This window comes from Falco punctatus (genome assembly GCF_963210335.1).
Source record: "Falco punctatus genome assembly, chromosome: 5".
Classification (NCBI taxonomy): domain Eukaryota; kingdom Metazoa; phylum Chordata; class Aves; order Falconiformes; family Falconidae; genus Falco; species Falco punctatus.
In genome coordinates, this window is record NC_137584.1 from 5,838,939 (window position 1) to 5,866,579 (window position 27,641).

The 27,641-nt window shown below is 45.7% G+C and overlaps 1 protein-coding gene and 1 long non-coding RNA gene across 10 annotated transcripts in view; one reads left to right on the top strand and one right to left on the bottom strand.

Moving 5' to 3' along the window:
• LOC308064662 overlaps positions 1-27,641 on the bottom strand; it is a 604,713-nt gene that overhangs the window by 471,941 nt on the left and 105,131 nt on the right. The gene's annotated exons all lie outside the window — the stretch shown is intronic.
• Positions 4,651-27,641, top strand: part of CNR1 (cannabinoid receptor 1) — a 36,403-nt gene continuing 13,412 nt past the window's right edge. For 2 of the 9 annotated variants that reach the window (XM_080389388.1, XM_080389382.1), the window contains exon 1: positions 22,728-23,577. Coding sequence is in view for 3 of the 9 variants with exons in the window: in XM_080389382.1 (XP_080245508.1) it covers positions 23,573-23,577 (5 nt within the window). In the remaining 6 variants the exon portion in view is untranslated. The other 7 variants (XM_080389384.1, XM_080389385.1, XM_080389387.1 and 4 more) reach the window with 7 other exon arrangements.

Below are 27,641 nucleotides of genomic sequence, written 5' to 3' on the forward strand. Positions count from 1 at the left end.
GGTCCTTTATACTTCAATGCTATTCTTACTACGCAAAACCCATGTAGATGCAAGTGTATGTCTTTCTGTGTGTATGCACTCGCATATGACTATATTTGCTTACTTGCATATGTGTATGAATACATGCAGCACGTGTGGGTGGCAAGAAGCTAAAGGAACACTTTTGAGGTTGACAAGACCAAAATGTGATCCTTCTTCAACTGGCTGGGTTTTTCTAAGTGTGTGTTGAGGCAGCAGGAGAAAGAATCCCCTTTTGGGCTGAAGGATGCAGCAAAACCCAGGCTGCAGGAGGATAAAAATACCTCAGCTCATCAGCTTGGTGCTGAAGAGTTAACTCAGCACACGGGGTTTTCTGCTAGCACCGTTATGCTGCTGGCAAGCCTCGATAGCACTGTTATCCTCTCCTCCCTGGTACCCAGTGTGAGCCAGCAGAAGCTTGCCGGGAGATGAGTCTCTTGCACTCTGCACACAGGATCCTAACAGCCCGCGTCCCTTGCCAGCTATCGGTGACAGAGCTGACACAGAGAGGCAAGAGAGGGCACAGCTGGCATGCAAACCCCTGCCATCAGCATGCCCGCATCTGCTGAATCTGTGAGCGGTTCACCCAGCTGGGATTTTAATACGGCTACATCCCTCCTTTTGGAAAGTGGTATTTTTCCCCCTTAATAACAGAGATCTGAAAAAAAAGAACCAACATCAATTTAAATGTTTTTAGGGTAGCACATGTGTGTGAAATTTTAGGCCTGTTGACCTTGGCAGGGTCCCCGTAAGATATTAGTACAAAATTAGTGGAGTGGCATTTGCTGTTCTGGAAGGCCATCGGCCACGAAGGCGAAGGCAGGCAGAGGGAGGGGCATCCTACTGATGCAGGGCCCCATCCTGGAGATCCCGCCTGCGACCCTGCAGCGCTCCGCAGGTTTGGGTGCAGGGCGCCTGGTGGGTGGTGGTGAAAAGGGGGGGTGGATGTGTGGCACAGTCCGTCCTACGCTTCACAGTTCCTCAATTGCAGCTGCCATCAGTGGGAGTTTATGGCACCAGGCACCCTACACCCAAACCTGCGAAGCGCTGTGGGACTCACAGGTGCTGACAGCTCTTGTCACCTCCTGGGAAGCGCTCAGACCCACATAGGACTGGGCCACACACACCGCTCCCACCTGGCACCTCGCCTGTCGGCTACTGACACCGCCAGAGGACTCGAACAGATACTTTTTTATTCCATGGATGGACAGACAGCTCTCGACTTGACCCAGCAGATTCCCTTCCGTTTATCCACGGCCTTCGTATTTTAGTGAAATGCCTTGAACAGCATTTCTTTAAAAGCATAATCATGCTTTTCTGCTGACCCATATTCTTAGCGCAGGTTCAAACCCTGCCAGCAGCTGTTCCAGGTTCAGCTTGTTAAATCCTCCCTGGGTAGCTGGGGAAGCAGAATCAGTTATCCAGGAGGAGAACCAGGCGCTAGGAGCAGGGCAGGGAAATGTAAGGGACAGCCCAGCTCCTGGAAAAGCTAGGGCTGAGCCTCCTGTTCCGTTTCTCTCCTGCTGTGACTCTTGCAAGCCAAAGACACTCGCAGGCATGAACCTGGGTGCTGATTTAAAGGCTGTGTGCTCCGCTAGAGATAAGGTACAGATTTAGGGCTGGAAATGATTTATAAATCTTGATGCTGGATTTTGAGGTGCCTGGTCGTTAGGGTGGAATCCAATGCCAGAGACAAGGTGCTGAGCTCCCTGCACCTCTAAATAAAACCCAGAGGAGCCAGTGGGCTGAGTACACAGCTCAGTGTAGGTTACCCTATATGAAATGCTGACACTGGCTGTATAACATTAACGGCACCACTTCCTCCGCCTCGTAGGATGCAGATGCATGCACTCTGCAAGAAAGAGCTGATTTCCAATTGATCCTCACAGAGCTGAATGCATTTGGGGTTCCCTTCTTCCTAACGCCTCCCCTTTTGCACAGTATCCTCATAACAAGGACTTGGGATGGTGGAGATCCCTAGCAAAAATCTTTTTTCCCTGAATCTCCACTCGCCCCTCTTAAAGCTGGTCATTCTTCAGAACCAGATAAGAAATTTGTTTGGGTTTGGGTTTTGGGGTTTTTTTTTCTGCTAGCATGGGCACGTGTGGGTGCCAGCCCTTGCTCCAAAAGGCTCCTTTTTTAGGCAAGACTCAAAAGCAGAGTAATCCCCAGGAAGGTGGGAAAATGTGGATTTGAATGTCTGCAAGCAGGAGAGGAAACTGAACCTGTATTTGCCACAGTTAGGGTCAGCCTTCACCACACTGCTAGGAGGTAAATGATACATCCCTGTTTTCTCTAACCCCACTTTATGCTAAGAATCCATTTTCCAGTCTGGACCACCTGGAAAATACATAGTTAGCGAATGTCACTGAGCTTGAGCACTTGGTAAGAGCTGAGCTGCTAAGCTGTGATAAGGTAATCAGGTACTTATGGATCCTAGAGAATATAGCTGTCAGAAATATAGCTAAAGATTTCAGGCATCCACAGGAGCAAGCACAGGTTTTTAGGGTCTTACTCCCGTACCGGGTTACCAGAATTTGTCCATGTCCTTGTCCAGACTTGAGCCTTGCTCTATTTGTAGCATAGTAATAGGCTTCCACCACAAATCGGTTTTAGTAAGTCTCATCCTTTGTTGAATGAAAATTTGCCTGCAAAGCCACTAGGGTATAATGAATGCTTATAAGCTGGTAAGCCCACACTGTATGGTCCTTCCAAGAGCAAAATATTTTCTTTTCAGTCTGGTAACTCATCTGGAAGTCTATAAATATAGAGGGCAATCCCAATTTCCCCAAACAAGAGATGGGCAAGGGGAGGTTTTTCAGTTCTCTGATGAAAAAAGATGCTTAATTACAGACTGCAGAAAGAACTGAGGCAGCACTGTAGTTGCAAATATGACAAAGAAGATCAGTCTTTCAGAGATGTGGTAACAAGCAGACCAGAACGGACCCATTAGCAGCATGAACCCATTACACTTGCCTAAACATTTCTAAAAGAACTGAAAATGGAAGCAGACCAATAAGCATCAAAAAATCCCGTGGAATGACTTTGTTGAGCTGGCCAACTGCTCTGTAGGTCCCAAATCCACGTTTTCATAAACTGAAGAGGAAATAACAGAGCACTGCAAACACCTGTATTAATTGACAATGCTTTGATATTGCAAAGGTAAAGTATGATGATTTATCCCTCGATTTAAGGAGTCCAGGGAAAGTCCTTTCTGGTTTAGCTCTGTTGAAGAGATATTGCAGAGGGATACATTTTAATCTTTAATGAGAATTCAGACCAGACAGTTAATCTCTGTCTTTAATGATGAAGATGTGGATAACATTGCCAGCTTACTACTATAAATTGTCAGTGTTGGATGAAAGCTACTATAGGAGAAAAAATGATGGTATTTTTCTCCCTGGTCAAGTGCTTACAGGAAAATCCTCTGCTGGCTTGCTGGTCACAAATAGAACTTGCACAGGGAAAACCAAAGTTCTGCTGGACCTCAGGAGTCCCAGTACTTAGTCTTAAACTTCAGATTTTGTAGGAGGAAATGCAAAAAGAGAACACTTGCGTTTGTGGAAAGAGGCAAAGATCATTTAAACCCTGTCTGGGAAAGAGATGAAATACTTGTTGGGAAGCCAGAACCGCATTAGAACATTCATAGTTTTCTTTTTTCCTTTGGTGTTTTTTTGGTTGTTTTTTTTTTTTTTTTTTTTTTTTTTTGTGCCACACATTCACTCCTAATCCAAATCAATATTTCCCTTCTCAGATACTTTTCTCTCAGGAGTTACTGAACATTGCAACACTTTAAGGAAAGGTGTCTGCTCTGCTCCTGCCCTTCCCCACTTTTTTTAGAGAGGTGCTACAGGGCTCCAGAAGTCCCTTACCCTCCTCATGGAGCGGTCCCCAAGTTCAAGCGCTGCTGAGACCACCACGCACTGAAGTCCTCTGCTGAGATGCTGTGGGTGTTCAGGGTAGGGCTGAGGCCACAGCAGAGCCTGGAAGAGATGCCACATTGCACCCCAGGAGTGCTAAAACACTGCCAAGGAGCTCAGTGCTCCCCAGAGCAGCCAAGGACCCAGAGGGCACAAGCGTAACCCATAACCATATCGGCCCACCTCCCACACACCCCCTGCTGGGATCTGTGTTCATGCAAAGTGACATTATGTTCAGCCACTTTTTGAATACCTGAATCCCCGAGTCAGACAGACAGACCTGTCTGTAGTTTCCTAAGCTTTGCCATGGATGGTTATAACTGTCAGTTGACAGAAGCCCCCTGTGACAGGCACCAGCAGACTTTTGCCAGGGCTTATGTTCTGTACTGAATAACCCACAGGAGCAGCTTGGCTATGGAAAAAAACCCACTAGTCTGCAATATTTTGGATTTCTCAGAGAAGCTTCCAACATGCTGACTGGTACCTAGGCGCAGTTACATGCCCCAACAAGTCAAATGCACGTAATTATAAAGTAACTGCAAGGGTGAATAATGTATCACACATCATCATTCGAACATATGGACTCACAGATTCTACATAATGAGCAGTAGTCTGCATATCGCTGGGAACTCGTACAGCTTGGGGAGTAGGTTATATGTTCGTCTTTAGCTTATAAGTCCCCACAAAAACAGAAGTGCTGCTACAGCCCCACAGTGCTGCTGCTGGATGTGAGACTGGTCAGAAATGGACATCTGAAGGAAACCACCAGGTTTAGGTCTATGTGCATCAAGTCCCTGAGCCCATTCCAGAAATGGCAGCACTAAACCCTGGCTCCACAATGTCCCTAACCAAAACCCAGCATAGGTTATGTCTCCTCTAGTGAAACAGGCCCAGGGCAGAGGCACAAGGAGTTGTATGCTCTTCTCGGCTCTGTCAAACAGCTAGTATGGGCTCGGGGTAGGTTTTGGTGTGGACTGAATAGAGCTCTTGCAGACAGTGACTGCCACAGGCTGGAGTGCTCTCATGGCTGGGCTCTGTGAAGGAAAAAGAATTTCATTACTCCTCTTTACGCACCTGGCACTCGACACACGTGGGGCCAAGGCTGGGAGCATCAGCTCAGCCCTGGAGCCCTTCTATCCCTACCCGTGCCTTCCTGCCGAGCCCCCCTGCCCCAGGCCAGGCTGCTCCACCAGCACAACCGAAGGCACTGCTTCACCTCGCTAACATCCCGGTGGCCACAAAATTCCCCTGGAACTGTGGGTTTCTGGGCTCAAACACATGCACCACCAGCTAAATCTGGGTCTGGAGCCCCGTCTCAGTACAGAAAAGCAGGGACAGTGAGCAGCAATGTCTTGCATCAGCTGTTTTTCTAGAAGGGGAGTGTTTCTCTGCAGGTTGCATATGCTGAGGACAAGATGCACAAATCTGTGTTACACACAAACAGGGTGGCAGCTGTGACAGCTGTGACCCAACCGTCCGGATCTCCCATGGACTGTGAGTACTACCTGGTTCCTGCCCCAGGGGCTGAGGACTAGGACGGCCAAGGTCCGATGCCGCAGCACCTAGGAGCAGCTGGGCTTTCCAACAGATCCAGAGCTTGCTGTTACAAACCGCAACCTCAAATTTCTGCTCTCTGTGGGGGATTCCAACATCTTTCATTCATCGCTGGCGTAAAAAAGACCCCAGGTTTAAATTTCCCATACTGCACATTTTTGTGAGGAAATATAACTGCCGTCAGCTGAAAGGTTTTGATGTGGAGAGCTTTTCCAATTCTGTAATCTAATTTTTCTATATGAATAAAGCATAATAATTATCTTAATTATAAACAATAACAGGTACGGTAATGCAATAATTCATTAGTATTCTAATTGTTAAGTGTTACTGTAACTGGTATTTGCTTTCATAATTGGCATTTTAATTGGTAATTGCTGTTCCAAATGGCCATTGGGGTAATTCTTACTAGTGACTGGTAATTACAATGGAAATTGTTAATTGGTACTCTAATTGGTTTGGTAATTCATATTTGGTTTTCTCATTGGTAACAGAGCAAAGTGGTCATTTATAATAGATAATTGGTTTGGTAATTGATTTAGCACTTGGCATTGTAGACACTACAAAATAAGTGATCAAAACACACTCATTTATTGATAATGTTAAATATATAACATTTTGAAATGAAAGCTGGTTTAGGAAAATGACAATCAAATGTTTCCAAACATTTCCAAACTCTTGCTAAAATGTCTAATTTTAAGACAAATGCCTAATTTTAAGGACTTATTTTTAAAAATTTGAATTTGTGGGCATCAACAAGATCTTTTCAATGTTTCAATTTCAGCAAATAGTTACTTTCTATTAAAGACGTATTCTCCTGGAGAGTTTTTGACTGGCTTAACTGTACCAACCTGTGGCATCAACACCCAAACCTGCTACAGAGCTGGTCTGTCACCCGCCTGCTACCCCTGTGTGATAACAATGAGCTGAAGCATCTCTGCAGGTACACAGGCAGTTTTGTAGCCACTTAGGTCACTCACATCCCCATGGCATCAGCATAGCTGCCCCTAAAGAAAGTCCTAAATGTTAGTGAACCAAGGGTGAGTTTACAGGGACAATGGGTGAGGACTCTCCTCTCCTCTTATGAAGATGACTTGGTATGTGCAGGATCACTTGGTAGGGGATCAGCCCCACGGCTGAGCTGGTCCTGCTGAAACCCAGCCCCAGGAGCACCCACTTGCACACCTCCTGGGCATGGTCCCCGGAGGCTCATTTCCTCGTTATGCAGCTTTGAAGCATCCCCTCCTGAACTGTCATCTGACCACCACATCTCCCTGCGGATGTGGAAGCATTTTCCCCAAGATTGCTCTTCAGCCAGGGTATTTAATGCTGTATGAAGTCAGACAGGGTAAAAGAAGCTGGATCATCAAATAGATTGTTCCTCATTTCCTATATACACGTGATGATTGTTTCCAGTATTGGGGGTCCTTTGCTTGACATTCTGCAATACAGGGAATTCATAGTGCAATCCACTGGGTGGGAAATCATGTGACTTTAAAAAAAAAAAAATTACTTTGGAATGCTGATATGCTAATGACATCCATATAAAGACAGCAAGACTAAGATCTGAAGGGAAGAGTAACTAAAATTGCTCACTACAGCCTTTGATGCAAAAAATACTTGGTTGCTTATATAACTGATGGTACAAATTTTCACAGAGAAATATCTAGAACTGCCAACGCTATTTCTGTCCTATTATGGCCTTTGGAAAACTATTGATTTTCTTTCAGATGTATCAAGTTGAGCATCCAATGTACATTCTTCCTGGCCAAAATGGTTTGCCTGAAGATGTTTGAATATCTGGCTCATTAGACTGCGTGCTTCCATGATCAGCATAGAAATCCAAGACAGAAAAGACCCCTTCAGTCATCCAGCCCAACCCTCAGCACTGCCGAGTTCCTCCCTCTCCCTCCTATACGTTTTTGAATGTTTTATCCAGCCTAGTTATAAATGCCTCATAATGGAAAACCGCTCACCACCAGTGACCTCTGTCATTATGAACTGGGACTGGGATTACATCCAGTTACAAGAACGGAGATTTCAATGTGATACGTACAAAAGGGGAACGGAGGAAGCAGCCAAAGGAAAGCTATGAACTGAATACAAAGAGCCTGTGTTTCAAAGTAAAAGATCTACTGCTTCACAAGAGAGTAAATTTTTGAGACTGCATCTATTTCAGATAATGAGAAGGTAATCTGGACCTTTAACAACAAAAAAGATATTTTTTTTTCCATCAACTAAACCTCCTTCAGTCGGTAGCAGGAGTTTTCATGAGAGTTCAGTTGCTAAGACAGACATTTTGAGGGCCTGATCTTCAAACTGTAAAGTTCTGCTTGAAATCTCACCTACCTGAATTCCAAGTGTGATTTCCCTCTGTTTCCTCTACTTCAAATAATAATAAGGACTGGGAATTATTTTTAAGAGGTTCCTTATAAACTGAAATATGAGGGTGCATTTCTAACATCATTTTTAGGACCACCTTTATCCTTCCTGAAGTATTTTCAAGCTCTATGAGGGTTTCAGCAAAACAATTCAAAATTCTTGTCTCCACTACTGAGTAATTCAAGGTTGATTTGTAAATCCTTACATAATATTTATGAATTTTTTAAATGCTTCTCCTTTCTCCTATTCTTTTCCCAAGTCTTGTTTAATTTAACCAACCAAAAATCCATTTATTTCTGACTTGAAAATTAGTTAATGCAAATAAAACCTGGCTGACATTTGCAAGTCATTTGCAAATGCCCTTATAACCTGCAATCACCACCCTTTCCTTTCCCGAAACCACATTTACTCATGTCTCTGACTGATTGTGTGTTGGGTATACACATTGAAATACATAAGAAAACACTTACATAAGCAATATAAAAATATATTGCTGCTGGTCAGTATGTGTGCCACATGCTAATTATTATTCATATTTAAGAGTTTTGGCTATGTCTACACTGGAGCCCACAGCAGAGACCCCTTGAAAATTAATGATGAGGATACCTGGAGAAGTTCTTCCTACACAGCAAACACACCAGCTGCGGTCAAAAACACAAAGTAGTCACCCTGTGCACCACTGTGCCTAACAAAGCCCTTATGCTCTGAGTTCTGGCTCCGTGCTTTATTGCTACTGGGTCTGGCGCAAATATTAGAATGGGCAGATCGTACCACACTCCTTTGCAGGGGTGGGCTTGTCCTTCCTTAATCTGCATGCAATATTGAAGGACTCGCTACTTTATTTCTGTCACAAGAAAAAGCAAAAGAACCACAATTTGTATTAAAAAGTACATTAAAGACCTAGGCTTCTACCTTCCTCCAACTCTTCAGTTCTGAACTAACCTCTCCCCTGGCACCATCAAATGCTCATCTTCTCTCCTTTTGCATATATTTCTGAAGCTAGTTTAAGGTTGAAGCCAGTCCTAAAACTAGTATCAGCCCCTGGCTGGGGACACCTTCCATGCTAGTAGCAGCACTGGTCAAATGATTGCTAACATTACTAATTTGGCACTTTTCCTTTTTTCTTGGGTTTTTTTTTTCCCCCCTTCCTTTTCCCAAAGAGTAACTGCAGGAAAAATACAAGACATTTTGTTTTGGATCCCGACTTACATGTCTGATAGTTTCAGTACCAGTTAAAAAATCACAAGGTTACATCACCAAGTTAGCCTTTACTTCTCCCGCAAAGTGGAGTAGCCTTGTGATCCTGGAGAAGATGGTTCAACAGCAACACTGAACTATGGACCAGCAATCTTCAAGTACACTTCCACTGCAGGCAGCGACGCAGCATGAGGATGTCAGACAGATTTAAAAGCATTAACTCAGGTACTGACTGGGACCTGATTTACTGCAGTGGCACAGAGCTCTACCATGTGCTAATTGAAGGCGCTTCTCAACTAACAGCTGTGTCCTCGCCATAATTGCTATGATTCTTATCTGTTGTTTTCCAGAGTCCCACTATGAGAGGCCAAAGTGAAATCAACTCTAGATTAAGACACCTGCATTTTGGTATGTACAAGCAGGTGTTAGGTGTTAACCATAGCTGTCCAAGCCCTCAAGGTGAGTCAGCACAGAGGCAGTCAGTGCACTCAGTGGAATTTGCAGGGTAATTCAATTAGCTCCAACTTCAGCAGTGGGTCACCTGAGTCACTCACCATGGTCTCTTGACTGTATTGACTGGATCTTCACGGACTACCATGGAAGCTCAGACACCCCACCATGCAGACACCTACAAGGGCTCATGTGTCTTAATATGGAGGTGGCCATCACTTCCAGTGTCTGATTATGGAGTACATCCTACTGATGAGCAAGTTTGCTGCTGTGATGGCCCTAAAGGATGGATGTAGGCTTCAGCCTGTACTGAGGGGCCAGAACACAGTGACTTCCCATTCTGGTGCATAGCAGTGTCTCAGTACACAAATAAGGGTGCTCCACTCTTCTCCTTTCCTTCCTCCTCAGATCCCCAGGTTCTTTACCAACCTCACCTCTGCAAATGGTCACATAGTTCCAGGCTGTACTACAGAAAAAACTACTCCCCTGATCCTGCCCTTATCATGTTGTGTCCTGTCCCCCACCTCTGAATACCTAAAATTTCCCCTTCCTTCCGGATGAGGTCAGAAAAATTTTCCTTCATGCCCTGCGTGTGCAACACCCTAGCCCTAAATACAAGAGATGATAGGCAAATGAGAGTACAACATCGACTGGGAAGTGAGTAGGGGTGAGAAAGGACATGAGTAACTAAAAACAATGATGTAGCAGCTCCAATTAGATTCGTCTTTGCCTGTGAGGCTTGGGGAGGGGGACCAGTTATTGGTGGCTTGGTTTCTTTCTTTCCTCTCTTCAATGTGAGATGTTGGTGGCTAGGCAGCTGGTGTGCTGTGACAGCTGCTTGTCACGCCGTTAATAATCGTCTCATTGATACCTTGTGCTGCCTCTGGCTGTTTGTTGTATCCACCTGTTGCCTTTGGTCTGAGCTCCTAAACCCCGTGTTACAAGGGCTGCTGCTTTCCAGTGTGCTCTCTCCAGCGCTGCCGCAGGCCCCCGTGTGCTGTCACAAGGTGAGCAATAAATGATGAGACACCCATTTATTTTAGGAACAGTGCTGCAAGTGTTTGTGAAAAGGTTTAAGCTAAGTAAAGTTGGATTTCTAGTGGAAAGATTTGTCACTGTTTTATTATGGCCATTTGGCTCATTACTAATGTATTATCTCACCATCTCTGACTGCACTAATGTCAATGGAAAGAAAAAACAGAACGGAGAAAAAAAAAAAACATTTATGATGTTAAGTATTTTTTTTACGTTCCTGTGTCCATATATTCCAAATATCGGGCTCTGGAACATTTGGAGTCTTCAGATCTGGGGCAACTTTCATCTGTTAAACACTGCCAGATCAATGGACAGATTGATTACACTTGGGACAGCAATCACATTATAAAATGTTGTGTTTCATAAAAATAATAATTCCCTTTTTTTCCTCTCACTTCAGCCAAGTTTTCCAGAGCATACTACCCAAGACTATACAAGAAAAGTAGTTAATTTATGAAGTATTTGTTATCTGCAAGAGAGACTGACTCCAGCGGTCTTGCTGCCTTCACTGCATTCTCCAATTTACAGAGAGAGAGGTGGCAAATGGAGGTGTGGGTTTTCTTTATAAGAAGCTTCACAGTAACTTCACATGCAGTTTAAATGAAACAATGAGAAAATTAATATTCAGAAAATACTGAAGACTCAATAGAAAAGCTCTAATTTGTCTCAGACAGTAAGAATCTGAACCTTCCCATGGAGGGTCTGCTCATGCCAGTGTGCACACATTGTTTATCAGAACATCACATTCCTGAAAAATTTGACTTTGACTATGGTTCTTCCTGAGTAAGAGGCCTACAGAATTGAAATCTAAAGTAATAAGTAATACAGAAGCACAGAAACTCGAGATTAGAAGGGATCTCTGCAGGTCATCCGGTCCAGTCCCATTCAGAGCAGAAGACACAGAAGGTAGCTCTGGGCTTTCCCTAGCCAGCTTTCATGTACCTCCAAGGCCAGAGTCTCTGCACACTCTCTGGGCAGCCTGCTCCACAGTTTCACCACCTTCACTGTGAAAAATTAAAAAATCCTAGTATTTAATGTGAATTTCCCTTTCTGCAGCTTGCCCATTTTTAACCATTTGTTAAAAAAGACTGCAAAGAACCATTTGTTAAAAGACTGCAAAGTCTCTTATGAACTACAGAAAGATTATCATCCACCTGCTAGCCTGAAGAACCCGGGCACAGAAACATTATAGGAACAAGAATTCAAGCAAAATTTTAGGCTGATTTCCCAAGGAAAAGAGGTTCACAAGATCACATATTCCATGTCTTTGTGTCTGTCTGTTCCCCAAGAATACTCTCTGAACTTGATAGATTGTTCCAACCAAGTATGATGGAAGTAGTCTCAGATGTTACATTTCTACAAGTTTGATGAAAACCAGTGTGTGGGTATGAGACAGACCATTGTCAGTATCCTCATCGACAAAAAGCTGCAATTCAAACTCAATTGTTAATAGATACCTGAGGATCCACATTGCACAAAGGCATTCTGAATGCCCCAGCTAAAAGAGAAGATGTGATCAGACAGCTAGCGTTGTATTAGTCATCAGAGAATCCAACCACAGGATACAAATCCATAGGGAACTAGGCTTCATTAGTTCTGCTGCTCATGAAATGCTTACGGTTTTTTACCTTTACTCATATGCTTCAGCTAAGCGGTCATAAATCTCTAGGAGCAAAAAAGCTCCTTCATATAATCTCCCTTTATGTATCATCCTTCTCTTACATGAGAAAGAAAATGGCTAAGAATAGCTGGTCAGATGATTTACTATTACAATTTTCTGAGGGTATATGGGATTTCTGGATGTCACTCAGCTACCCTTAACGATAGCAAGGACACAATTGTTTCCATAGTAATACCCATTCCAAAGGGGTGAAGGTGTGTGTGTTGGGGGGGGGGAGTACAAAGCAAGTGGGAGGCACAGTTACAGAGACTTGCATAAAGGACAAAAATCAGGCACAACAGAATTTGTTTCTGTGATCCTTGCTATAGAAATTCCTCTTTTAAGGTCATCACGTTGCGCTGAATCCACCAGAAAACTGAATTGGGCAAGTGTGCAGGCTAAGACTCTTTCACGTTTTAGACAGTGTAAATACATGGGAAAGCTTTATGTCTTTTGTCACTCCTGTGTCTTGAATAACTTTACCACAACTGCACCACTCTTAACAAGAGAAGACATCCCTAGTTTGTGGTGACGGAATAGTACACCTTGCCATAATATTTCATTTCCTACTCAGTACAATAGACACGTGTGGTCCGGCAGGCTGTCTTCCTAATAACCTGATGGTCTATAATAGATGGCCTCTCTGTGTTGCTCTTAAAAAGAGTTAACCAAATACAATTTCCTGACAAATAGGCTAAATGCATCTTACACCTTTTCATCTAAAAATACCCTCTGAACAGAGAAATTCTGCTGCTGCAGCATCTGTCAGGGCTTTTCTGCCGCATTCTAGTATTCTTGGTCACCCTAAAGAAAACAAGCATTGCAGAAACAAAGGAAAGCCAACGCTGAAGTAAACAAAGCACTTCTGCCTCTTTCTTCTGTGGTGTAATAGAAAATGCTCATCACATGGTCTCCCAGCTGCAGCAGCAGAAGTACCCAAGAAGGTTTGAATAAAAATAGCTTTTATAAATGACTGAGGAAGGGGGGAAATTGAAGAATTTGTCGGTGACTCCATTTGTCCAAGATGGCTCCTGGTGCTGGTGCTAAAAGCTCTGCTATTGACTCAGCCGGTTATATGACCCTTTGAGCCGGAGCCAGTACAAATGAGCAGAAGATAAGCTCAGGCCACAGAAATAGGAAAAAAGCATTGGAATGTAGATAATAAAATAATCTAGTCCATCTTCTAGTCCTTAAATGATCCTGCTGGCTTTTTATATTCTGCAATATGAGTTGTGAATCTAAATATTGAGTAGCTATGAGAAAAGCACATTTTATTTCTGAATCTGCTCTCCAGGTTGGAGTTCAGAAGTCAGCTTTCCCTCACCAACCGCAAAGAATGCTTCCAAGACAGTGCTCTCTCAGGGTGACATCATGTTGTTGATTTTCCTTGAGATAAAACATATCTTCTGGCCCTTAATTTTTTTAGAGTTTTCTTCATAAAGTGAATTGGTTCCAGAAGCCACAAGCCCATTCCCAACCACAAAACGATGCAAGCAAATCTCTTATCAACTGGGCTTCAAGACGGGGCTGTGCCAAAACACAATCGCCGGAGGGATTCCTCTGAAGAACCCCTGTCCCACCAGCTGTCTCTCCCATTCTCTTCCTCAAGTTAACGCTGCAAGGTGAGCTGCATGGGCTGATCCCAGGCTAATCTGTGTCCAGGACCTCACTGCCATTAATGTGGATTTACTTTCCAGTGGATTCAGGGATGGTGTGGGGCTGCAAAGTTATCAGCTGTCGGCATCCAGTTCTGCCTTGCCTGAGTAAAGAAAATGTTGAGTGGGCTTGAGTTCCGTGATCTGGCTTTGTTGTTTAAACCTGTAGTTGTAAAATACAGACACACCCCTCGCATCTGCTTTACAGAGCTGAAAATGCTAGGTGACCTCTCTGTCACACAGGTGCCACAAGATTTAAGGTGAATATTCTGAAATAACAAAACCTGAGCTGACAGTGCTTCCATGACCAAAGTGTTTTATTAAATGAAAACAAGCACACAAGTGTACATTTTATGCCAAGTAGTATATGACGCTATAATGAATAATTTGTGGGGCAGGGAGGGATAGATAGCATTAGCAACCTTTTGACCATATGAACAAACGTAGCCACAAAAATTGTAGCAACAGTAAGAAAGGCACAGAAAAGCTGGTAGAGGCAAAAGACGTAGCCATACCGTCTCCTGAGGACCAGACTGATCGAGCCTGAGGGCTGGCACAAAAGAAGAGGGGAAAGTTTACGTTTCTTTCTCCTTTGGAGTCGCTGTATATTTCTGCTGGAAGTGGGTTCTCCAGACTCACTACGCTTCCCCATGCTGGGCAAACTGATTGGAAAAGCCAGCCTGGGGAGGGAGCGGAGGTGGAGGGGAGCCTTAAGCATACACACTCCGGGCTACCCAGGAGAACAGCTGCACCAGTGCACTGCGCTGGGTGTGCTACGACCGGGAAAAGACGCTCTGCGGTCCTCTGCAACCTGTGGGGAGAGATGAAGAAAGTAGATTATGAGCTACCAATTACCTTTTCCTTCTGCAGCAGTGACAAAGTAGTGTGCATTCTGGGACAGCACTTACGCACTGCTGCTTTCAGTGTGTTTTATCATAGCTGGGGTTTATAGTTATTACAATAGCAGTTGAGCTCTTTCCCTCACCCTCCAGTAACGGCCTCATTTTATTAAGTGCTGTACAAACACATACACAGAAACAGTGCCTCCTCCACACAGCTACATCTCCGAAAGAACTTGAGCTAGAAAATGTGTAGTTCTCATCCAAACTCGTAATTGTTTTTCTTTTCTGGAATTGCACATGTAAGGCATGCAGACTGATATATACTGTCCCTATTTAAAAACTGACATGATGGCTTGTTTTCATATCTAGCAGAACAAGGAAAATGCGAACAAAAGTCAAGAGAGAAAACAAATCTGTATATTTCCATGAAAGAAGCAATCTATTTTAGAGTCATCTTAGGCTGTGTTTTTAGTTGGGTTTTGTTTGTTTATTTGTTGGTTTCTTTTGCCATACTGATGAATGATATCGATTTGCGTTGCACAGAAGTTGCAGATACAATCCTATGCCTGTTTCCCTTAAACGTAACATTCAGAGCACCCAACATCACTCGGAGACTTTCCTGACTTGGATGCCTCTGTACACTAGCAAAGGTAGAGCATCAGGAAAAAGCTTTGTCATCTTGCTTTTCTCAGTTCCTTTCCTTCACCACACAGTTGTTTTGTTTATTTATTTATTTTAGGAACTCACTTTTTTTTTACATACTTCGCTATGCAATGCATATTTATAATGAAAAGATGATCTGTGTTCTCATTACTGCTCTATTGCTCGATGATGAAAAAACTTGTTAACAAAGGAAAATGCCTTTCAGTCAGCTCATAATGTTCTCTGCTGTTCAACTGGGACTGTAAAGAGTACGGTTTAATGAAAGAAGGTGAGAAGGTGAAAAAAAACTAATGAGGGTGTTTCTCTGCATTGGAAGATCACTTAGGACGAGTACTGTTTTCCTTTGTGTTCGAAAAATACAAAAAACAAGGTTCAAAAGCAGCATCGCCAAGGTCACAGAGGTCCCTCCTCTCTCACACAGTACACTCACTCTCCTGCCCGACAACCTCCTTCTTCCACCTGGACCAGCATATTGTAATTTTCAGATGGTGGAGAGAAAAGAAACTCATGTGCCTCAGCCAGCTTTTAGCTCTGAAGGAACATGCAAAAATGCCATAGCAGGTGCTTGAAGCTGCATCCACCCCTAACAGAGCAGCTCACAAACCCTTACCTACGGCTGCAGCCACAGATTCAAACTCTGCAGAAAAAGAGATTCCAAAATCATGATCTTTAAGCTGATGAGATTATTGTCATTTGCTCTGGAGACTTGTGATGAAGAATGAGTCAATACCGAGCCACACTGAGCAGAGCACATGGTGCCGAATGGTTCAAAGCACAGAGCCAATTAGAGTCGCTGAAGCCAGAAGGTGCTGCGCCGAACGGGAGCACCGTGTCGTGGCTTCACACCGAACACAGCAGCTTCTTTCCAGCATGCCACAGCCGAGACTTAAGGATCAGAGGGAGACTGAAAAAGGAAGGAGGAGGGGACAGTGGACTTCAGCCCAAAGGAACATTTCTAAGAGTCCTTCCCCAGGCATCAGCGAATGTGTGACAGTCAAGAGATGTCAGATAAGCAATTCCCCCTCTCTGAATCTGGGAAAGCCTTTGTTTCAAAACAGAGGTTTCTCCATAGCAGGTGCTCATCTGTCTCCTGGCTCTTCTTTTCTGTCATCTTTGTCAGGAGTTGGTGGAGGGAACGTGATACAGCACAGTATCACTGTCATCAGAGCAAAAGAAAAAACCTTGTTAGTACCCTGCAGTGCCACCCACAACAGAATAGGCAAAACATTACAAAAAATCAATAGAGCAGAAGATTAAGCTCAAATGCATTCTGTCTGGTATGCCTACTGACACCCATCAAGAGTAAACTGAGGTGTTTTTTTTTAAAACATATGCATTCTTAACTGTGTTATGTGTGTCTCTCCTTACTTCATTGAGTTCATAACATAAACTACATAGAACAGTGGCTAAATTGGTTCATCATTGCTCAGCTCCAATTTAAAAGGACAAAGCAAGAAGCTGAAGAGAGTAATATTTGGGGAACTGGATAGCTTCAGGGGGCAGTTAATGATGGGATAGAGGACTTGAATGCCTGCATCACTGGTTTTAATTTGGTTCAGGGGCAGCAGTGACACAAAGTCATTACTGTATGAGAGCTGTTTGTTTTCCTGTGTGAGATGACTTGGTGGTCCTTGGTCGGTTCCTAGCTGGTGGCCATCTGCATCACAAAAGCCGGCAGCATGTCTCCTACTTTCAGCAGCTGGCAGAGTCAAAAAGCCATGGTCAGGCTTGGGGAAGGAGCAGGACTACCATGCCACCTGAACAACAAAAAGGTTAAAGCATGCTGCGGGGACAGCCCGAAACAAGGACACTGCCATGCCTCACCAGTGACATAAACAGTGACTGCCCGCTGGCAGCTCAACCCTTTCACAGGAGACCAATGTTTGACTAAATATGGAGCTGGATAATTAGCAAAGCCCCCAGGTAACCCACCCAGCTTGCATGGGTTCTGTCATTCCCTGGGTTGTTTTTTTTTTCATTTGCTGGATGGCAGTAAAGCTACTCCTGGACAATAACCTTCCTGATTGGGTTTTTATTGTTTTTATTTGCAATGCGTTAGCGCCTGCAGGTCTCAGACAGGATTATGACTTTGTTGTGACAGGTGCTCACAAATGGCTAGTAAGAGATGGTCCTTGCCTTGATGGCCTTAAAGTTTAAATAGAAAAACCTGAGAGTGATGAAAGAAAGGAGATACTATTATCCTCATTTTACAGCTGGGAAGCACCAGCACAGAAAGACAAACAGCAGGATGTCCTGAGGTGCTGAGCTCATGGAGCTCTTGCTGAACTCTGTGAAAGTTGTGGGTATTCAACACTACTGAAAAAAGGGGGCCAAGATCATGTAGCAACAGAGGAGCAGAATCAAGACTTAGTGGGTCCCAACCTGACCTTGCTTGTTTGATAGCTTGAAAAATCATAAAAATCATGTTGCCTTGAGTACTTGTCTGTGTTGCAGCAGCACCTGAACCTGTCAGGTCCTCAGGCTCCGTGGTTCAGAAAGAAAAGGCGAGCAGAGGAAATGGTCAACGTTTAAGGTCTTATTTTTCAACCTTTTGATTTCCCTGTCCAAAGGAATTTCTGTCATGGCCCTCAAGATATGGAAGGGCAGAACTGTATTTATGGTGAAGACCCTCTTCAACTTTTTACACAGATTTTATGCCTATGAATTGGTGGGACGGCTTGTGCGCACCTACGGTGCTCGCTGCTATCCTAGCAGCAAAGTCTCCTGAACTGGACAGATAAAGATGAGCCTTTGGGACAAGCAGCCAGTCTTCTATATTAGGAACTGGGCATGATACCAAATCTTGTCTGTCATTTGAAAATGATTTAAGAAACTTGCACGCAAACCTTGTGAAAACCTATTTGCCTGTGGGCAGGACACAGGATAAGGGTGTTAGAAGCCAGCGTACTTCTAAGTACCTCTTGGGAGATCATTTATGTCTTGTTTGATATTTGAGGTAGCATCAGGAAATGCTCTTGAAAAGAAGAGATGAAGAAATCTTGAAAGCAGCCATGGAACTCCAGGGTCTGTAAAACCAGAACCAAGCGATCTTTATGAGATAACTGAAGTGTCTAACATGACTGTTGTGCAGATTTTTGCTAAGTAAATCATCAAACTCACCCATTAGACACCTCTGATCAACATAAACAGATAACTAAAATGCTTCATGGATGGAAGACAACATTCATAAAGTGGCAGACAGTTTATTTTTCATAAAAATATGAAATACAGGTATTTGAATAAAAAATTATTGAGAGGGCAAGAATTGGTGGAATTTGTGATTTAGAAAGAGCATAGGATCAGCTGGATTATTTCATCTGTTACCCTCTTTCCTCTTCTTCCTGAGATAAGAACTGAAGGAAATTCCAGTTGCAATATGTCGTGGTTTAACCCCACCCAGCAACTAAGCACCACACAGCTGCTCGCTCACTCCCACTCTCAGAGGGATGGTGGAGAGAATTGGGAAAGAAAAAGTAAAAATTTGTGGGTTGGGATAGAGACAATTCAATAGGACAGAAACTGAAGGCAAAATATTATTATTATTAATAATAATAATAATAGCAACAATAATAATTATAATAGAATTAGAATATACAAAGCAACTGATGCACAATGCAATTGCTCACCACTGACTGATGCCCAGCCAGTTCTTGAGCAGTGATCACCAGCAGACATTTCCTCTACTTTATATACTGAGCATGACATTATATGGTATGGAATACTCCTTTGGCCAGTTGAGGTCAACTGTCCCGGCTCTGCTCCCTTCCGACTACTTGTGCACTCCCAGCCTACTCACTGGTGGAGTGGTGTGAAAAGCTGAAAAGTCCTTGACTTAGTGTAAACACTGCTTAGCAACAACTTAAACATCAGTGTGTTAACGTTATTCTCCTCCTAAATCCAGAACACGGCACTGTACCAGCTACTAGGAAGAAAATTAACTCTATCCCAGCCGAAACCAGGACACAATAGTACAGGGGGTGGCCAGCATATACGTGACTGATGTGCTGCTTTGAAATAACGTTAACTAGGAGCAATCAAAAGTGAGAACTTAGCCCTCAAGCGTCTATGTCCACCCCCATTTTTTCCTTCAGACGCCATCTTTGTTATCGAATGGTTTTCTGTTGACTCGCAGCACAGCCTAAAGTGCAAGTAAAGGCAGGAATGCAAGTAGCCCTCCACCTTTTTGAGTATTTTGTAACCATGCACTTTAAGGTGGCGGCCATCGATGTGTTCAGGAATTCAATCATGTAGTTGAGAGCCCAACAAAATTCAGATATTTCACATTCCCTAGGTGTTTGGGGTTTCAAATTTTGCTCCAAATCATAACAGTAGAATTCTTTACGTCAAGAAAGTTGTGGAGAACATTAATTTCCTATCAGCGAAAATATGCAATTCAGCTTTTCAAATTTTGTATTATTTTGTAATATATAATATAAAAGGAAATATTTTGAAACCAAGACTCATTTTGAAGGAAGAAATTGAAACATTTAGCTTGGAAATGTCAAAACGAGATGTTCCCACACTGTTGGAACATCCCTCTACCACTTACTCTTTTTTAAATGACATTTTCAGTGCAACTGACACAAGTTTGATTTTGACAGGGTTGCGTTTTCCAGTGGAAAGCTGTTCTTTCAGAGGTTTTCCAACTAGCTCTGCTAGGAACAGGTGTCACAAGATCGCAACAACCTTCCCTTTGCCAGACTGCTAAATTAAAAGCAAGATCCTGGAAAAGTGGCTGGGGTGTGCAAGGCATGAGGGACCACAGGACACCCCACCGCTGAAGAAGGTGCAGAACCTGGCGCTTGAATCACCTCTGGCTACCCGTACGTCTCGTCTGCTGTGGAACTGCTGCGCTTGTGGGCTGAACTGGCAGTAGCAACTGTGGGGGATTTTAGGGGGAAAAAAAAACCAAAACCCTCAGTGTGTGGGCATGGCTACATGCTCAGCACTGCAATTTCCCTCTATCATCCGAGTTTAGAAGTGACAGAAAGAAGGATTACCCCAAGACTGGAGTAACTCCCAGTTCGGGATGGGGATCTTTAGCAAGCCATGGATGTGGAGGTGGGATGAGCAGTTAACATATGCCCTTAAATTCTCTCTGTGGGCCGATTTTAGTCCAGCGATGTCCACTGGATGTGACTTGCCTTTGCCAAGGGGATGTGTCCCTCCACAAATGTGGAAGAGAACCTGGTAGGTTCACATTAAAAGCAAAAGTACCCCACTCTTTCAAAGAACTAACAAAAAGGCTTAGCCCTCTGAGGACGAGAAGTCAATACTTTCTGAAATGCACAGCCAAAGAGACATCTGTTCCGATTTACTGCAGTGTTAAATAAAGTTCTTTTTACACACCACCACTTCTGAATGACCAAACAGACTGACTAACATCAGAAACTCGAGCTGGGCACAAATGAGTTAGCCCCACTTTTCTCACAGGAACGCCGTTTGAAATGATCTCCTTTCTTGTTAATTTAACCATTGCCATTGGAAAGAGCCAGCATTGGAAAAAAATGGGCAGTAATTACGATCTTGCAGACTCATCGTGGGACTAGACGCAAGGCAAACGCTGGGTTGTGAGAACGGGCTGTGCTCCTTGGCAGACGCACTCCCCCGGGGGGCACCCTGAGGTTTCTGGGTGCCTCGGGCCCTGGGGGCCCAGCTCCAGAAACCGTCAAGAGGAAGGCTCGCTGCCAGGTGGCGGGCACGTCTCAGGTTGGGCACCCCAAAGCTGAGAGCCACCCAGAATCTTCCACCCTCACTTTTGAAGAGTTGAGTGCTTTTTCCCTGAGGAATGAGGAATACGGCATATTCCTCCTCCGTGGGTGGGTGTGGTAGATGGACCAGTTAATGTCTTTAGACGCTATGTTAAATGATAAATATTTATTATGCTTCTGTATTAATACGTGTGAAGGCAAATACATATTTATGACACTGCAGAGGCAGAAGCACGTGGAGCAAAGCCAGCTGGATATCACATCTTTAGGAAGTGGCTGTTGAATAAAGCCCAGCTTTCCGGTTTTGCCCATTGCCTGTCCGCCTGCGGAGGCACGTCGTGCCTCGGAGACGAGGAGTTGCCCGGCGCTTCCGAGGGCTGCCATGATGGCAGTCGTGTAAGCCCCGCGACACCCCGGGCAGGGCTCAGGGCACTGAGGAAAAGGGAAACAGACGACGGCAACACGCCGCCGCTCCACAGGCGCCGCTGGCGGGGGCTGGGCCCCGGCCCCGAGGGCCGCCCTGCGAGCCTGGCCGCGGCCCGAGGCCCAGCGGCCGCCAGCCGGCCGGGCCCCGCGGGTGCGCCAAGCCCGAGGCCCGGGGACGAGCGCCGGGCCTGCCCCCGCTCTCCCCGCGCCGCGCCGCGCCGGCGGCCCGCCCGCTCAGCCCGGCAGGGCGGCGAGGGCGGGAGGCCGGGCCGAGCCCGCGGCGGGGCAGCGCTGCCCGCCCGGCGGGGAGGCGCCGTCCGCCCCCGCGGGCCGGAGGAGGCGCTGCCGTCCACATTGGCTGGAGGCCGCGCGCGCCGCCGCCCCCGGCCCCGCTCCCCCACGCGCGGCGGGGCGCCGGCACGACGGGGCTAATTGCGATCGATCACGCGCGGCCCCGGCGCGGGGCGAGCGGCGGGCGGGCGGCCCGGGGCGCGGGGCACGGGGCACGCACGGGGCCGTCGGGGCCCGCTCGCCGTCGCCGCCCGCCCCGCGGTGTCACCCGCTGTCCCCGTGTCCCTCCCCCGGGGCGAAGCTTGGCCGCCGCCGCCTCCCGTCTCCCCCGGCGCTGCCCGCGCGTGCGGGGCGCCTCCGCCGCTGCCAGGGCCGGGACAAAAGGCACACTGACACGTGATGGGAGCCGGGCTTCATAAATGGGACCGGAGAGGGGCGGAAGGCGGGGGGGGACGCGGCGGCGGCGTGTGCCGGAGGCGCGCCGGGTGCCCGGCGGCTCCCGCGCTGCCTCCCCACGCCGAGGCGGCGGGCGGAGGCGGCGGAGGAGGGCCGGGGGCGGCGGCCGGGGGGGGCGGGCGGCACATGGAGAGGCGGCGGCAGGGCGGCGGAGCCCGGCGCGCCGCCTGAACCGGGCGAGTAAGGGCGGCGGTGGTCGGAGAGGAGGCGCCGGGGGGAGGGAAGGGAAGAAGGGGAGGCAGCCGGGGGGAGAAGTCTCCCACCTCCTCCTTCCCCTCACCGGCACCGCCTCCTCGGCGCTCCCCAGTGCCGGGGTGCCCGGGCGGGGCGGCGCTCCCGCTCCCTGCCGGGGGTCGGCGCGGCCGGAGCAGGCGGGGGACGGCGGCCGGTGCCGTGCGGAGGGTAAGGACGGCGCGGGGCGGGCGGAGGTGGCGGGTACCCCTGCGGCCGGGGGCCAGGTAGCCGTCGTCCCCCTCAAAGTTTGTTGGCGGCGGGGTCGGGGGTGGGGGGAGATCCGGGGGGTGACACCCGGGGGGTGACACCGGCTGCCCCGACGGCGGGGAGGCGGCAGCATCCCTTCCCGGGATCCGGCGCCCCGCGCTGCGGAGGGGGCCGGGGGAGCGCGGGTCTCGCCCCTGCCCCGGGCACGGCCCCGCGCCGCCGCCTCGGGCAGCCGGGGGGAGCCGGAGGGTGCGGCGGGGCCACCGGGGAACAGCCGGTAGCCCGAGGTGCCCGTCTCGCCCTCGCAGTCCCGGCCGGCGGACGGGGGCAGCCCGGCCGGAGGGGAGCCCGGCGGCGGGCGAGGTGCGGGCGGCCGGCGGCGGTGTGGTTAACACGCGTCTATTCTTCTGTGCGCGGAGCCGGCGGCCTCCCGGGCTCCCACCGGACCTTGTCTGACATCGGAGGTCCGTCCTCCCGTCCTAAGCCAGCGGTGATTTACCGCGGGTGGCATCCAGCCCGGGTTGCCGCGGCTCTTCTCCTCCCCGAACTCTGCCGCGGAGGCTGGCACCGAAATTAAAGGCGGATCGTGATTTTGTGCGCAGTGATGTGCCGTTAAAAGATGTCACTTAGGCATCCAGCATCTTCAGAATATCCCAGGAGGGGTTTTGGTTGGTTGGGTTGTTTTTGTCTGAAACTGGGAGGTCTGGGGGGAAAAGAGCCAAAAAAGAGTGAGCTTTTTAAACTTCACGCGGTGTTTGTCATGTGAAATCTTCAGCTGTTGAGAAAGAATTCTGAGTAACCAGATGGGCTTATTTTAAATGGGCATCTTTTTGTCTCAAAGACGTCTGCAAATCTCCATTGAGAACACCCCTGGATGAGGTATGTACCAAGCCTTTGGTAGCAGAGAGCTCGTTACTGTGATTGCAGTTTGATTAAGTAAAATGGTGTCAGAAGATGAAGCCCGTAGTTTTCCTTCTTTCTCTAAAATTATCATCAGTGTTATTTTCTGTATGGCAGCAAATGATCATATTAACAGTTTGGGCATCTGTTTTCTTCTTTCAGAAGATAAAGGGACATGCATAGTGTAGAGCCAGATAGCAAAATACTCCTTGAGTATCTACAAGTTCTTTTTTTATTAAAAAAAAACACCCAACAAAACCACATAGCGTGGCTTTTTTAATCTGTTAAAGGTGTAGTAATGTTGTTGGGTTGTTTTTTTCCCCTTAGATGTATCATCTTCTTTTCATTGTTATTGTTCACCTTTTCTTAAAGGAATACAGCATTCTCTGCTGGGGGTGGCATTGCTGTTCACATGTACCAAGATCATGCAAAGGATGAGACTGATATTTAATACCATATTTAATAACAAAATGTGCAACATTGCAAAAATTGCTTGGGTGTGCTTAATTCTTTTCAAATTACGCCTCATATAAACTGCCAGCATGGGTTTTACCTTCTCAAGAAAGGAAAAAACCCTGCGACTGTAGTAGGAATATTTATTATGCAGGCAGAGTTTATTAAATCAGCCGTAAAAGAAACGAACGTAACATCTTTGAACAGTTTAGAAGATGAATGTGTAATTCCTGATTTGCTTGAGGTTAAAATTAGTTTTGTAGCTACCAGGAACAGCTTTGCTTTATTATTTGTTGGTCTTTGGAATGAGAGGCAGAACCATTTGAATTAAAAACACTTAAAGCAGAATTGATAAAAAGCAGTAATTGTTTGACTGAACCAGCAGGCATCTTTTGCCAAGGGGGGGGGGGGGGGGGGAGCAGGGGGGGTGTAAGTTGACTAGGTAAAGAAATCTACTATTTGCTGTGAATTTGCCTCATCGACCATTCGATAACGCCGACACCCACAGTAATCAAATCAAAATACCTATAAAACTCAGGGCGAAGGTGAAAGCAGGTTATAGTATCAGGAGGATGAGCTGGTGGGCGCCTTTGATCCTGGCTGTTGTTCTTCAGTGAATTATGTTAGCTGAGTTGCATAAAGGACCCCATTAAGGGCTTTCATGCTCTGCTGAAGGAATGGCAGGTCTTAGCCAATGCAAGCCTTTCTTTCCCTTTCTCTGTTCACAGGTTTCTGATTGGGCAACAGAAGTTTAGAAATTAAATTAACTTTTTTTTTTTTTTTTTGAAAAAAGTAATTTCTGACTTGCAGCCTTTAATGTAGCCATTCCGAAATGCTTGCAGACCATCATCCTGCTGGGAATTTTGGTGCTGAAAGTGTTACACACTAGAGAGGGAGTGCTGGGATGGCTTTCATTTCTACAGAGTAGAGGCAGGTGAGCAGATTAAGAGGCAAGGGAGAACCCAAACCCGTATATTCATTTAGTCGCCCAAGATTGTTACGAACACGTTGCCATTTGTGGTTCAGCAGGTCTCATGCATTGTCTAGTTTCTCTACTAGTTTCATCCTCTAGTTTCTTTACCTAGTTTCTCTGCTTCTGCACGTTTTAAGAGAAATTACCGTAACTTCTGTGATGGAAACTTTGTGACCTCACTCTAGTCATGCAAGTGGGCTACCTGCGCATCCACAGAATTAATTTTTTCTCAATGATTGCTCCTCATTTCTTTGCAGATGTCTGTATTGGCTTTATCTGAGTCTCCTCCTGAAATAGTAAATGATTTTAGGTATGTTTCACAGCCATTTCCCAATTAGTTCAGGCTATGTAAATTCACTAAAATGATGAATGTTTTACAAAACCACTCATCAACCATTTAAGTGAGAATTTGGAGGTTTTTTCTCTTCTCTAGGAACAAATTCACACAGTCTGATGCTGATTTAAAATATGTACTGCGGGCGACCCTAGCACTGGGATTTGGCCAAGTTCAAAGCAGCTGTGCAGATGGACAGAGAAGACAGAAGGCAGAGGGAAATAGACCCTTTTAATCATAACAAGGCTGCTCTTGTTTTCCTATCTATAGTGGAAATGCATGCCAGCCCCTCATACTTAAAAGCAAGCTTGCAAATGTGCCAGAATAGACAGCAACAGCATTTCTTATTAATGCAAAGTTAAAAATGTGACAACCTGTCTTCTCAGTACTGCTCTTTACATCTCCATTTCTAGGCTGACACTGTACTGCTGCAAAAAGTGCACATACGATCGCTGTCGGTGGGATAAGCATTTTCCCCCCAGAACTCGGGCTCTTTGAAAGTGCTTGGCTTTGTTAATGATGGCTGAAACCAGCCACGACCTGTCCTTTTGAAATGGTTTTAATGACTTATAAATCAATTTCTCGTTAGAAAGAACTTTTTTTTTTTTCTTTTTCCCGAAGGTGCCATTGTTGCCCATAAAAAATGATTGGGTTTGCAACATAAGGTTGGAGTACATTTTATTCTGCAGTTTGTGCCTCATGCAGGGGCATTATTATGATGCACACACGCACACCCCAAGCTCGCTCCTGCCTCTTTTCAGTAGGAACATCCTTTTTTGATGAAGCTACCCACATCCAAATTACAGATAAAATAGGTATTTCACTACTGTGTGTGTTCGTATAATGTCACTCCTTATACTTTGGCTAACGGTTGGTAAAACTGGGTGTTTTAATACGTTTCAGTTGTCTGGTTTGCATAGATCGAGGCTAGATGGCATTAAATACCTCATCGTGTGTTAACCCTTTTTATGGTAGTTGTATGTTCTTAAGAAACGTGTGTTTACTCAGCACGAAGTACTGAGCAGGAGCAGTTCCGCAGGGAATGCTGTCAGTTCTCTTTGAGCCCTCACTGGAGTAATTTTCATCTGTCTGCATTTTAGGAAACGGTTCAGAGTTCGTGCTTGGGGACTTGGGGGGCTCCTACCTTCCCATTGCGGTGAATACGTGAAACGTGCTCTCAGAAGTCAATGGGTTTAGTTAGTTCTGTCTCTGTTCTAAACAATGCAGTGCTGGAATCCAGGATTTGCGTGTGCCTGGAAAATTAGGTGGCATAAGTTTGGAGTGTGTGTATAGGTACCTATGTGTACATTACCTGCAAAGTAACTTTTGCAGGATCTCAGCGATAGATGTACTCATTTTAGAATCTTGCTTTTCCCCAGGAAGGCTATGTGTAAGGGAATTCAAAAAGAGATTCAGCAGTTACCTTGCCTATATTTTTTTGTACCTACACTTCCAGATTGTCTGCTTGTTCTCCGACACCATAAGTTTGAGTTTACACATGACAAACACTACTGCAGCGGTTATGAGACTTTAATTGTTCCTCCAGGCATATGTATGTGTTTGTGTATGTCTATCTGTAAGTTATGCATAGAAATATATATATATATATATATCATCCCTCTGTATCTTTTAACTATTTCTCCAAATCTGGTGTAATATTGGTTGGAGCCTCTCTGCTATTTGTTGTTCTGGCTACTTGGATATCAGATTCTCCTGTAATTCTTTCTCACTTCTCTTCTCTCCCTCTCTCCCTTTTTTAAAAAAGAAAAGCATCTGCATATATCGAAGACATGCACCATTGCCAAGCAATCTGGTATAGTGGCTTAATATGCTGGCAAATAATTTCACAAGTTGTTTGTGTGTGTGAAGGCAGTATATTTGAATATCATTATATTCTGAATGTAGCTATGAAGAGACTTATCTGAGCTTATTTAAATTTTATGAAAGGCCAGACAGCTCCAGAAATGAAAGAATGTTTTACATTTTTTAATTGGAGTGAGTATTTTTGTCCTTTGCTATCTCTGATGGCGTGGGACATCACATTTGCCAAAAGCCTTTCTGTCCTAGCTTCTGAGCACTGCCGATACTTGGTGGCCTAATAACAATTTTCCGGAAAAGTAGACTTTGGAGGACGGAGGCAGAAGGGATGTTGCTTTGCAATGTGTTGCTGACCTTCCGTGCGCTTTCTGTCGTTACCTGTAAACCCCATTCCCTCTTTTGGTGTGTTTATCCACTGCATGGGTCACTCAGTGGCTCCATTTGAGCATTCTCTTCCTTTCCACC